The sequence below is a fragment of the Salvia splendens genome, chromosome 13 (assembly GCF_004379255.2).
Source record: "Salvia splendens isolate huo1 chromosome 13, SspV2, whole genome shotgun sequence".
NCBI lineage: Eukaryota > Viridiplantae > Streptophyta > Magnoliopsida > Lamiales > Lamiaceae > Salvia > Salvia splendens.
In genome coordinates this window covers 31,185,317-31,198,661 of record NC_056044.1, presented here as the reverse complement: position 1 = coordinate 31,198,661, position 13,345 = coordinate 31,185,317, and the positions used below count along the sequence as shown (strand labels likewise).

Sequence of the window (13,345 nt, the reverse complement as noted above, 5' to 3'; positions counted from 1 at the left end):
GTGGCCATGTGAGACACGTGAAAAGCTGAAGCGTAGAACGAGCATCGTGGTCTAGGCACACGCCTCTTCTATATCACCACGCTTTTATAACTAGCATTTGTATGCTTGCGCATGCCAAATCCTTTCCTTTTCTATGACATGTAACTCTCTCTCTCACACACACACACACACACACACATTTTACTCATACATATATGAATTTATAATAGACTGTTTTTGCCCAATTATTTTCTAGAATTGATTTGAACGTGTTCATAATGCTCATGTACGAGTACAATAACTCAATATTTATTTGCCATGTGATATGTATGAATTAAATTCCTTCTTTCTTAGATAACATGTGATCATAATTGTAAATAGGCTGTCCAACAAAGTACACTAGAATTCATTTTTTATATACAATGATATTATTGTACTACCAAAATAGTGGAGTAATTAATTGTAAATAGGCCGTCCAACAAAGTACACTAAAATTCATTTTTTTATACTATATACAATGTTATTAATATACAAAATTAGTGGAGTAATTAATTACAAACTTATAACTATAACAAAGTAATACGTTCATCCACCCACAGATAACAAAAAAATACCCTTATTTTCATTTTACTCAACCAAACAAAAATGAAAATCTATGTAGGTGGCTTATTTTTGCAAGGCATTCCAACTATTTAAAATTGATTTCTTTACTCACAAATAATTTATATGATAAAAAGTTGCAAAATTCGAATTTAGGAAGGCGTTACAGATGTTTCCTAACCAAAATCAATTAGAAATTATTATAAATATATAGCGACTGAGTCCTCTCTTCTACGACACTAACGTCGGAATCTTCTGCAATCTGAATCTTCTCTCTCTCAACTTTTCTCTCTCTAAACCATCTAATTCCCCTTCCCCAATCGCCGTCGTTGCTCGAGATGGCGTCGATCGGGATCCCCACCGCCGGAAAATTAACGACCGGCCGCCCCTCTCTTCATCCCGCAAACAAACCAAATCAAAATTTCACCACAATCCGAACGAAGAAATTCAAACCCCCACGGCAATTCACCTCCGCATCGATCGGGCCAACACTTCCCCCAGCTCATCACGGAAGCGAGGAATCGATCGATTCGGGCACCAGAGGCGGCGATCCTCCTCTGGCGAAAATCGATTCGTGGGTGCAGGATTCGGTGCCAGACATTGTTAAGAACCTAAAGCAGGCGCCGCTGCTGGTGCAAATTTATTCCGGATTGGACGGCGGGGTGAGGATTGAGACGGAGAAGGCCGTGGCGGAGGAATGGCCGGCGGCGAGAGAGGGGTGGCGGAGCGGGGAATCGAAGTCGCCGGATGGATTGATCTTCGTGGAGGAGTTAGAGAGAGAGAGTGAATCGGGGGAGGAATCGGAATCGGAATTGGGGGTGACGAAGGCTTGGGGGATTGTGGTGCAGGGAAAGGGGGCAGAGTGTGGGCCGGCGTGCTATTTGCTGAAGACGGATCGGGTGTGTGCGGGTGTAGGGTTAGGGTTCTGTACCCACTTCTGCTTGATGAAGGTGAATAATTTTAGGGATTCTGCGCTGGATCAGTTCAAGGATTCTTGGCTGCTGCAGTGAATTCATTTGCACAGATTGTTAAGACTTATTAGGTGTATTATAGATTAATTGAATTGAATAAACAAGATTCTTGATTCAAATTGAAAAACGAGTAATTGCTGTGCTGATTTTCCCAGTGAATTGGTATGGGATATGAAATTTGAAGTCTCATCTAACAGATTTATTAAAATACGATTACGTTACGTGTTTGTTTATGATCTACTCCATATTTATTTATTTATTTGGGTTATGGAGCACCAATAACGATGCAAGTAATAGAATACGGCTATTGGTTCATTAACATTCAATTCTGTTTTTATGATCAATTTTTGACAATATGTTTCGTTCAAGAAAAGGTTTGAATGCTGACAGTTGTCGATTTTGACGCCCCCAAAATTTTCTCATTCAATTATTGCCACAATCAAAGTCATGTATTTTCTGTTAATATTTTAGGGCTCCAATTGCTTTCGTCCAACAATAGCCCAGCAATAGCTCAGCCACAAACTCCTCATGTCACATCAGCAGCACTAAAAATCCTCCTGACACATCATCAGGACAAGCAAATAGCCCAGTAATAGCCCAGTCACATCACCCATAATTATATAAAACAAATAATTGACAATCACACAAAATACGGAATTAAATGTACGACACGGATACGGGAAAATTCAATAATATAATTTAAATTAAAAAAATACAATAAAAAAATACATTAATTTAAAAAAAATTACATTAAAAAAATACATTAATTTAAAAAAAATTACATTATTTAAAAAAAACACGACCTCAGCCTCACTCCTCATCTCTGTCGCCCCCCTCGCCACCGTCACCGTCGCCGCCTCCGTATCCGCCGGAACCCCCCGGTGCCCCCTCGGTCTTCAAATCGTCACGCATGCTCACGAGCATTGCGTGAAGAAAACTCTTCTCATCGGGGTCCATCGCCGTCCGCCATTCGGCTAACGTCTTGGCCATCTGAGCGCGCGTTTGTTGACGCGCGAAGAATTTGAGATCCTCTGTCGACTGGCCAAGGGGGGATGCCGACTGTACCTCCTGGGACCCCCCGTCGCCCCCCCTCGCCTCCCGTTGCGCCCGCCTTTGACCAACCGGGCGAGTTTGGCGAGCGAACGATGCCTGGGACGGGAGCTCCCCCGCATCCTCGGGGAGGTCGTGGGAACCGCCGCTGCTGCCGCTGTAATCACCGGTATAGTTCAGTCATTGCTTCTTTGGCCAGCCAGCGTCAACACCTGCCCGGAACTTCTCGGAGTCGTTCAGCACCTCGTAGCAGTTCCAGTAGGTGAACTCCTTATACAACTCGGGATTGGGGAAGGCTTTCTCCGCTATCCTTCTGTAGTCATCCTCCGTTTGGCCACTACTCTGCATGCGGAGGGCGTTGGTGTACAAGCCCGAAAATCGGGAGACCCCAGCCCTAATTCGGTCCCACCCCTTCCGGCACTCCTCCCCGGTGCGCGGCCTCCCCTTCGGGCAAAATCTCATGTAGGCTGCAGCAATTTTGGCCCACATGTTGACGATCCTCTGATTGTTCGAAGTCAGAGGATCATCACAGACATTCACCCACACCTTGGAAAGCGTGACGTTCTCCGAATCCGTCCACTTCCTCCGCACCAAGGGGTCATCCTCAACCGGCTGCGACGACTGGCCGACCCTCTTGTCCTTCCCCTTGCCCTTCTTCTTTGCGGGGCCCCGACCCCGCCCTACTCCCCCGGTTTGAACGGGAGTTTCCGGAACACCGAGAAGATAAAACCCCAACTCCTCTAAGGAGAAAGTCTCGTATTGCGTGAACTGCGCCTCCGTTGGGGTCGATGTGTGCGAAGAATCAGTCGAAAAATCAAAACTGGGGCGATAGACGTTCTCCCCCGCGGCGTCCCCTGCGTCGCCGGTACCCCTCCCGACATCATCTGCATCCCGGGACCCCACCCCGACATCATCTGCATCCCGGGTGTCCACCCCGGCATAACCGGTAAACCCCCCGGCATACTCCCCCCGGGTGCCATCCCGGGCATCATCTGCTGCCACGGGTACATGTTGTAGTACCCGGGCATCGGACCCCATCCACCTCCCACGGGTACCGGGGGAGTTTGAGATCCGCTCGTCACCGGAGTACCTTCGTTGTTGTTCTCCATTTCGCGTTATTGATCTTGTACATAAATTAATATAGAGAGAGTACTCGTTAAAACAAGTGGTGTGAATGAAAATGACGTGCAAATCGTGTATATATAGTGTTTCGAAAATTTTAAAAAAAAAATAAATTCGGTCGCCGAACGCTCGTCGGTACTGAGCCTGCAATGGCGGCGAGCGCATTGGCGAGCGTTCGCGAATCGGCCAGCGCTAGCCGATTTTTTCGCCAAAATGGCGCTCGCCGGTTCCAATGGTTCGGCAAGCGGACCGGCGAGCGCCGGAAATCGGCTAGCCGGCCCGCTCGCCGCCATTGGAGATGCTCTTATACAATTAGGATTATACACTGTCATAGTCAAAATCCAAATCAAAATCAATAGGACTAGTATTTTGTGCTAATGTTATTTCTAAATATTATATTTGGTCTATACTCAGCTCAACCAAAGATAACTTATTTTTTTGGATGATAGTATGAAATTTTAATTGTGTTATTTTGTGTATTAACTGAAAGAAAATAAGCAAGAGATGATGATTTTTTTTTTTCATTTTTTAAATTGGTCACTTTGATTGGTATAAAATACTCTCTCCGTCTCTGAAAAATATGAATATTTGATTTGATACGAGTTTTAATACGTAATTGGTAAAGTAAGAGAAATGTAGATAAATGATAGTAGTAGAAGTAGTTTAGTTGGATTTCCAAAATTAAAAAGTTCATACTCTTCGGAAACAAACTAAAAGGGAAATAGTTCCTATTTTCGAGGGATGGAAAATGTTACAATTTCGTTGTCACGAAGTGAGAGGGGCTTGGGCCCGGGCTAGACTTGAGATTGAAAAATGGTCCAATTAGAGTCTATTCTAATCAACAAGCTTAATATAAACCCGCTTCAATTTATTGATAGGCTAGACCTGGGCTAGCCCTGTATAGACTTGGGGCCGTGCTGCTTGGCATGGCCCAATGATAACTCTACTTGCAAGTTTCTCTCTAAACTACTCCCCATCCAACAATTCCCTTTGTATCTCACCTCTTCTCCAATGAATCACATCTTTGACTGCTAACTTTTCTATAAATGGAGTAGCAGTATGCTAATTCTAGGCTCCAAAAACTCTAAGCATTCTTCTAGCTTATGGTCAACTAGATGAGCAAAAAATATTGAGTTATTAGGCGAGTGTTCTAATGTTGAAAATCATACATAGAATGAAGTTTCAAATGAATTTCCAGAGCAAGACCAAAATCCAAACAAAATCAATAATCGAGTTGAAGCCGGGCGATTTCTTTGGTCCTAGTCCAGCTCCAAATGTTATTGACAAGGTAATTCACACGAATGAATATATTATAGGTCTACCGATGGTAATGTCACGCCCGCATTTTCTAAGGATAGAAAACACGGTTGATCTCGAAGAAAGGGGGAAACAACAGAACTCGACCATAGCTCGAAACAAACGGGAATAGCTTGAATAAAAATCAGAGTATCATCTCAACAATTGAGAACTCAAAGGGATTATATCTCAACAATACATAAACTCAAAAGAAACAACATTTAGTTCTTCTAGCTTATGGTCAACTAGATGAGCAAAAAATATTGAGTTATTAGGCGAGTGTTCTAATGTTGAAAATCATACATAGAATGAAGTTTCAAATGAATTTCCAGAGCAAGACCAAAATCCAAACAAAATCAATAATCGAGTTGAAGCCGGGCGATTTCTTTGGTCCTAGTCCAGCTCCAAATGTTATTGACAAGGTAATTCACACGAATGAATATATTATAGGTCTACCGATGGTAATGTCACGCCCGCATTTTCTAAGGATAGAAAACACGGTTGATCTCGAAGAAAGGGGGAAACAACAGAACTCGACCATAGCTCGAAACAAACGGGAATAGCTTGAATAAAAATCAGAGTATCATCTCAACAATTGAGAACTCAAAGGGATTATATCTCAACAATACATAAACTCAAAAGAAACAACATTTAGCGTAAGCATTCGAGAGAAGAATAATATTATGTATGAAGACACAATATATTCGGAACATTTAAACCAAACACAAATCTTCACCAGCTCTGCTCAACACCCACCGCGCTCGTCACAACTCAACCTGCACATTTTTAAAAAGAAATGCAGGGCTGAGTACTTGATGCACTCAGTGGACTCATGCCGAAAACATTTTCAATAAAAATATTTATCTTTCCATTAACGAGTAACCTCGGGGTTTTAACTTTGAAAGAGCCCGAGTCACTAAAACATCTCACCAATATCATCATCATCATCATCCTCAACATCATCAACATCACCTTATCATATCTAAACATACATGGCAAGGAATGTGGCCACATTCCAAGCCACTAGACCGGCCAACTCAAAGAGATAGCGCACGATCTACGGGGTGTACACTAGCATGAGTAGGGACTCACTCCCTAGTCAGACCCGAATTCGATTAACCATACACGGCAAAAGCCACTTCAGATAGGTCCAATAGCAACACAAAAATATGGCATGACAAGCATATTTCGTAAAAATAAATATACTTAGGACATAGTCCTTATTTAAAAAGAAAGCGCACCTCAATCGTTTAACTCCTCTACTTGTCTTTCCATTCCGTTCTCAAATAGCATGTCAAAAAAATGATCCCCTTTTAAAAGAACATAATATGCTACAAATTAGACTCTAGGAGAAAAAAATTGAATTCAAACAAAGCATGCATCCTACGTGATGTTAAATCTTACCCTTCGATCTTTCTTGAGAAATTTGGAAATTCTCGCGTGTTACTCATAAATTTAGCCCACATCACATATCCAGCTTGCCCAATTAAATTAATACACGTACAGATTTGAAATCCTTTAGCCCAACTATTTCACTAGACCCAATTTCTAGTAAAAGTTGACCCAAACAAACAAAGGAAACCACTTCCTTTCCTCCATTCTAATCAATCCCCCTCTCTCTGTATTGTTCCCAGAAATTAAAATCCCCTAAATGAACTCCAATTTCCCTCTTTTCTCTCGCGCTAGTTTGCAACATCTGAAACTCTTTTTCTCCCTCTATTTCTCTCAACTTTGACAGCAAACTCTCTCTCTTCCCCTTCCTCACTTTGTTGCTCTTCCATCGGTGCTCGTAGCTGTCTAGCCCCACCGACCACCGTCACGCTCCATCTTTCCCGTCTCAATTTCTGTTACAGCTGCCACGTTCATGACGACAAGCTCGCTTCACCACCTCGTCGGTAATTCTCTCTATCTCTTTCTGGCCAGCTCTCCCTCCGTCTTCTCCCTCTTGCTGGAAAATCAGCCGGTTATCTTCTCCGTCAGTTCTCACTTCTTCACTCCTAAATTTCTACATCTCTCGTCTCCTCCTTTTCAAAATCAGGAGCAATCCCCAAATTCAAACCCAAATTCTCATTGCTGTCACCTCATCTCTTCCATCTCTCTCTCTAATCGATCAACCTCTCTAAAACTCAAATTCAGGAAATTTCAAATCGGAAGCTCCCTCCTTCCTCGCATCCACATTGGTAGCCTTGTCTGCCAGGCTGTTGCTGCCCCCGTTTACTGTGCCTCAAGCCTACCCAGCGCCCCCGCCGAGCGCCCGGACTTCGCCGCTGTTCCTCCCCCTCGATCTCACGCCGAGCCACCGCTGTTGTTCTCTACTTCGTTAACTTCTGCGCCGCTGCTGTTGTTCGAGATTCGCCGGGTAGCCGAGCAGTGCCGTCGTCCATCCCTGTTGTTCGGTGTAAATTATGTGGACTTTGGCATCGGAAGATGATGAATCGGCCGCCATTGATGAAATCAAGAAAAGTGAATGGAGTAGGTTATGTGATAGCAAGATTGTTGGGATTCGTTGTGGGATTTAAAAGTGCAGATAGTGGAACAGAATCACGTTTGTGGCGGAAAAGAAGTGGGATCGTGGTGAATGAAAAAATCTCGTTGGGCTGCTTTTTATAAACTGAAAATAGGGCCAAAATATTATAATTTGATTTGGATTTTATCCTTCTTTTATAGGCAAGTCTAAATACAAAAGGATTTAATGAAAAAAAATTTGGCTTGTAAAATTCAATATCGTTATGAGCTCAACTAAAATATATATATAGAAAAATCGGGATATTACAGGTAAAATTCAATATCTTTCTTGTTCAAAATCGTCTCTTGGTTCATTCTACTCCTTTTGTTTAATTTATTTCATATCCACTTTCCGACTAATTTTTTCTACAATTCGTACTCATCTCAAAATGATTTGAGGTGGCGTGTAAAAGGAGTTGGAGATTAAACTCGTTCATAAAAAATAAAAATACTACTATCATTGATGTATAAGATGGAGGAGCAATATTAGAATTGCACTCAGTTACAGGGTTGGTAAATTTTCAATTATACAAAAATCTGATAAGAACAGTACACACAAAATTAATGAGTTTAAGTCAAGCCTTATTGGGTTCGTATCTTTATCGGAATGACCCATTAAAAATTGGTTAATTTTGATAAAGTTGGGTTGGGATTAGGTAATCCATTATACTCCTTACTCATAATATTTTAATTGTTTATACTTTTTCAAAAATTTTATAATAGGTGTTAATCTATAGCATCTAAGTAATTAGGTTTGAATTACGTAAATCAGATTTTTATCATATAAATCAGGTTTCATTGTATAATATTAGGTTTCAATCAGGTACAAATTATGTAAAGCATATTTTTATCATATTAATCAGGTTTTATCGTGTAATACTGGAGTATTTTTTCATCATATAAATAAGATTTAATTGTTTAAATCACATTTTAATTATGTAAATCAGGTTTTTATCGTGTATAGCATGTTAAATTATGTAATATCTGATTTTATCGTGTAAATCATATTCATGTCTTTGTCGTGTCGATAATGCCTCCATATCATGTGCGGGTCGGCTTGGGTTTGAATAGCAAATCGGATTTGTCTTCGAATTAATAATTTTCCTAACAAATCAGATCCGGATCAAATCTTATTAACTAGATCATTATTAAATTGATACGATAATAACTCTAACGCGCACAATTTGACAACCCTACTTAATTAGACATGTGAAGAAATGTAAGGATGGAAGGACCAAACTGCAAATTCGCGGCAAAGCCACCTTTTGTCCGAACTTCCATTTGAATTTAAAATCTGAATACACCAAAAAAAAAGCAAAAAAAAAACAAATAAAACCAAAGCGCCTTCTTTAATTCTCAGCGCGCTCCCTCTGCAATTCAAAATCCGATACACATCTCTCACATTGAGAGAGTCACAGTCATAACCCCGTTGACCATTTTCAAAATCTGCCATTGTTTCCTTGTCCGACCGATTAAAATAGAAAGTTTTCGGTTTGAATTTGAGGTTTTACTCAGCAAAGAGCGGCTTTAAATTCTTGAAATTAATTCGAAAGGTCGTTTTCTATCATGGATGGTGAGGGTTCGGTGAAGAATCAGTCTCCAATAGCTCACAGATCTGAATCAAAGGTTGGATTTTTTTGAACTAATTTCGGTTTCTTTATTTGTGAAACTGATATTAGTTTTTGATTTGGTTGGAACAGAAGAGGGGTTGTATGGAAATTGAAGAAACCTCCGAATCTTCTCAAAAGAGAGTGAAAATGCGCGATCTTGAATCAGTTTTTCGCGCCGAAGGTAAATTTTCTTGAAATGGTTTTACTGTTTTATTTGGACTTTGATGTTGTGTATGTTGTTTAAAGATTCAGTTTTTACATTTGCTATGCGAATTGTGACATTTAAAATGAATTAATTGTTGAATTGAAAGATTCATTTCTGCAGAGTGTGTTATGGATTGAGAGAAATCTATTAATTTTAGAGTGCATTATCATATTCCTATTTAATTGTTTCCTGTTTCCCCATTTTTTGTTTGTTTGTTTGTTTGTTTTGATTTAGGTAAACATCTTGTTCCTATTCCTATTCAATCATTGTCATATTTTAGTTTTCATTCTGTTCTGTCATTTGCAATTATCTCAAATTAGATGAAAACTAAAATATGATAATGATTGAATTCATATAGGAAGAGAAAGAAGTGATTCGATGAATCCGGATTCAAGAGTCCTTGATCTGAATGTTCATGCTGGTTCTGCCAGTTGTGTGGTTGGTGATGAGTTGAATAACCTCCCGGCATCTGAGAAGGAAGAATTGCATCACAACGATGGCCTAATTAAGGCTAGAGGGTTCGACTTGGACCTAAATGCTGCTCATGTTTCAAGTTCTAACAATGAGCCTTGTAAAATGCATGAGCATTTGAGGTCTCGAGATGACTCTGATTGTGTCAGTTCGGTTGGCCCGTTAGAGACGAAGGATCCAATGAGAGTGTGGAAGGGCTTGAAACAAAATAATTACTTGTCTAGCTCGTATGGAGCTCCACCTCTCGCAGTGCCAAAGGTGCGTGGGAGGAAAAAATCTAGCAACGATGTAATGAAGAAGAAAATGGAGCTTGCAAAGAAGGAACAGGTTGATAGATTTGCAAGAGCTGCTGCTCCTAGTGGCTTGCTTAATGGGCTTAATCCAGGTATTATAAACCATGTGAGAAACAGCAAACAGGTTCACTCAATTATAGAGGCCTTAGTGAGATCAAAGAAGGACGAAAGTAAACGTAATCAAATCAAGACTGGTGCACATGAGCTCTCTGAAAGAAGGGAATCTATACTAGGGAGAAGGGAGATGAAGGAGTATGCTTTCTTCTCAAAATCAGTATATCCAAATACGGAGATCACAAGAGGCGATGGTCCTAGAATGACTTCACGTTGTGTAAAGGAAAATGAGGATGAAAGACTGCCACTACAAATACCTTCATCTGTGGTAGTTGGCACAGAGAATGCCAGCTGCTTGTCAAGTGATGAATCGGCGAACATTAGCAGCGTTACTTCACTTTCTCTAAAAGGTTGTTTTACTCGAATTCTTATTTTGATTCTATGGTTTGATACGATACATAGTAGTTAAACATCTTAACACTTTCTTTTTGAATAGTAAATGCTATCTTATTTATGCTCGATAGCTGATGTGGATTTTGGTTCGATTTCAGCTGCTAATATAGCTTCACTATGGTTGGAACTTCTACATCAAGATATAAAAGGGCGGCTTGCAGGCAGGGTTTTGTCTTTTTAATAATATAAAGTCTCGTATTGGTGGTGTACATTTTCTGATAGAGATTGGTCTTTATATGCAGCACTAAGACGCAGTAAAAAGAGAGTTCGTGCAGTTATTAACACAGAATTACCCCTCCTGATATCCAGAGAGTTTTCGTCTAACCAAGAAAATAATGTACAAATGATAAGTTCTACTACATGCCATTTTGACCAAGCAACTACTGATGCTCACTCTGCTAGATGGAGCACTCTTTTTGGTCAAATGGATAAAGCACTTTCCGAAGAAGAAGGCCATCTGGTGAGGTTTTTTTAACATATTTACTCGAGGAATCATCTCTTGTATACATGTATTGGATCTTTGTTTACATATTACAACTTCTTTCAGTCATTTCCAACTTGCTCACATATCTTGTTTGAGCGTTTATCTCTTTTTATTCCCATTATTCAACATATTTGTCGCTTGTCTCGCTGGTTGTTCATTTGATTGATAGACTAGTTGGCTACCTCCAAATACCTGAATCATCACTCTCATCGAATATTATCAGGAGAATTGGCTGAACCAAGTGAAGGAAATGCAGTCACATTGTGAAGTTGGTCTCAACACAAATGGTTTGCATCACCCTTCAGAGCAGGGATCTCCTCCCAGATACGACAACAGGTAAAATTTCGACAATCTTATAATCAGCATTATACTTGATAACTTACCACTCACTTACTATCAACAGTTTCTACTAATTGGAGTCATCTTTAAGTATGGCACAGCCTTTGTTGTTATTCTTTATCTGCTTCCGTTGTATTCTCGTTTTCTGGTCCATGTTAGTTCATCCGTAACATGTATATAGACATTCTATAGCAACATAATCAAAGAAGGATGTTCTCACTTACTCCTTGAGAATCCCTACATTGATCCTAGTGAACTTTATGAGTTGGTCGAATGATTAAAACAGTTCGATTGTAGCAGCTTCACATGACGAAGAATATTAATTTGTGTTATTGCCATTGATATCTTTCTTATTACATTGCTGAATTCTTGAAAATGCAGATCAGGAGGAGCAGAAGATTTCGAGAAGGGTTTAGCTATAAGGGCTGCTGCTGCTTCGATATATTCGACTTGCAACTTGTTGTTGTCAAAGGAAAACTTACCTTGGTACCAGTTATCCTGAGCCTCCTAACTGCCATTCATATTCTTCACTAGACTTGGATTATGTAGTCTTGAATTTCTTTACTACTACCAATATACACTAATCTTTCATTTCAAATTAGTACTATTTTCTTTTCTTGTCATAGTGTATGTAGATTATAAAATTGATTTCTGAGTTTATTTTAGTAAAACGAATTCAAACCAACACGAGACAAAATCAATGGCTTTGGGATTATTTGGATAGCATAACTTGATTAGGTTTTGCTATGTACAAATGGAGTACTCCTATTTACTATCTTCAATTATTTTTTTGAATAATTCATTGCCATAATATAATCTACTACCTTGTCCATTTCATAATCTAATTTAGGGTTGGGGAAAAATACTGAAATACCGAAATATCGGCCTTATCGTATCGAAAAAATATCAAAAATACCGAATTTTTGGTATACCGTGATTTTCGGTAAAGTATGATACCTTACCGAAATATTTCAGTAAGGTAAAGGTATGAATTTTTATATACTGCAGCATACCGAAATTCGGTATATACCGTAATTTAAGGTATATACCGTAAAATATAAATATAATTATATATTCGGTAAATTGCTTAAAAAGTCACAAACTTTGGGGAAAGTTTGTTTTTCCCACAAACTATAAAAGTTGCGCCTAAAGTCACGAACTTTATGTGATCGTGCAAATTTCCCAAACTACCCGACCTGACGACATATTTCCGTTAAAAACTTATCCTACGTGGCATGCCAGATGCGTGACTTGGCAAAATTTCTAAACTCAAGTAATATAACCTCTTTTTTGCTGATTTCGAAAGTGCAACCCAAATTCAATCGACGGAAAACATAATAGACAAGAGTGAAATCGTCGACAAACAGTTGAGGGATGAAATCGACGATGTGTAAAGAAGATTCATTAAAAAAAGCATAAAACGACGTCATTTTGTGCCTAGTCAGAAATGTTGCCAAGTCTCGCCTACGGCATGCCACATGGGATAAGTTTTTAACGGAAATATGTCGTCAGGTCGGGTAGTTAGGGAAATTTGCATAATCCGATAAAGTTTGTGGCTTTAGGCGCAACTTTTATAGTTTGTGGGAAAAACCAAACTTTACCCAAAGTTTGTGACTTTTTAGGCAATTTGCCCTTATATATAAAATATATTTTATATATTTTTTAAATTATAAAATCTACTGTGAAATATAAATATAATATGAATAAAGTATAGTATTTAATATATTATTTAAATTATAAAATATATATAGTATTCTAAAAACTCAAATATTCAATTTTCATTGATGTTGAATGTAAGGTATACCGAACTTTGATACGGCATACCGAAAATAAGGTATACCGAAAATTTTGGTAAGGTAAAGGTATGATTTTTTCGCATACCAAATTTACGGTAAGGTATACGGTATGGTGGT

General features: G+C 39.4%; 2 protein-coding genes and 1 long non-coding RNA gene across 3 annotated transcripts; 2 read left to right on the top strand and 1 right to left on the bottom strand.

The window, feature by feature from the left end:
• Positions 1-795: 795 nt before the first annotated feature.
• Positions 796-1,669, top strand: LOC121759943. Its single transcript, XM_042155525.1, has one exon. The coding sequence runs from the start codon at positions 918-920 to the stop codon at positions 1,587-1,589; it is 672 nt and encodes a 223-aa protein (XP_042011459.1). The 5' UTR covers positions 796-917; the 3' UTR covers positions 1,590-1,669.
• Positions 1,670-5,152: 3,483 nt separating this feature from the next.
• On the bottom strand, positions 5,153-7,611 carry LOC121760280. Its single transcript, XR_006041862.1, has 3 exons — positions 6,423-7,611; positions 6,260-6,328; positions 5,153-5,794 (listed from the first exon to the last, which is right to left on the bottom strand). It is a non-coding gene; the product is annotated as an uncharacterized LOC121760280 (long non-coding RNA).
• A 1,247-nt stretch (positions 7,612-8,858) lies between these two features.
• LOC121760987 lies at positions 8,859-12,050 on the top strand. The gene is made up of 7 exons (XM_042156570.1): positions 8,859-9,149; positions 9,224-9,314; positions 9,697-10,566; positions 10,708-10,770; positions 10,852-11,069; positions 11,317-11,429; positions 11,814-12,050. The coding sequence occupies exons 1-7, from the start codon at positions 9,090-9,092 to the stop codon at positions 11,932-11,934; spliced, it is 1,536 nt and encodes a 511-aa protein (XP_042012504.1). The 5' UTR covers positions 8,859-9,089; the 3' UTR covers positions 11,935-12,050.
• Positions 12,051-13,345: the final 1,295 nt, after the last annotated feature.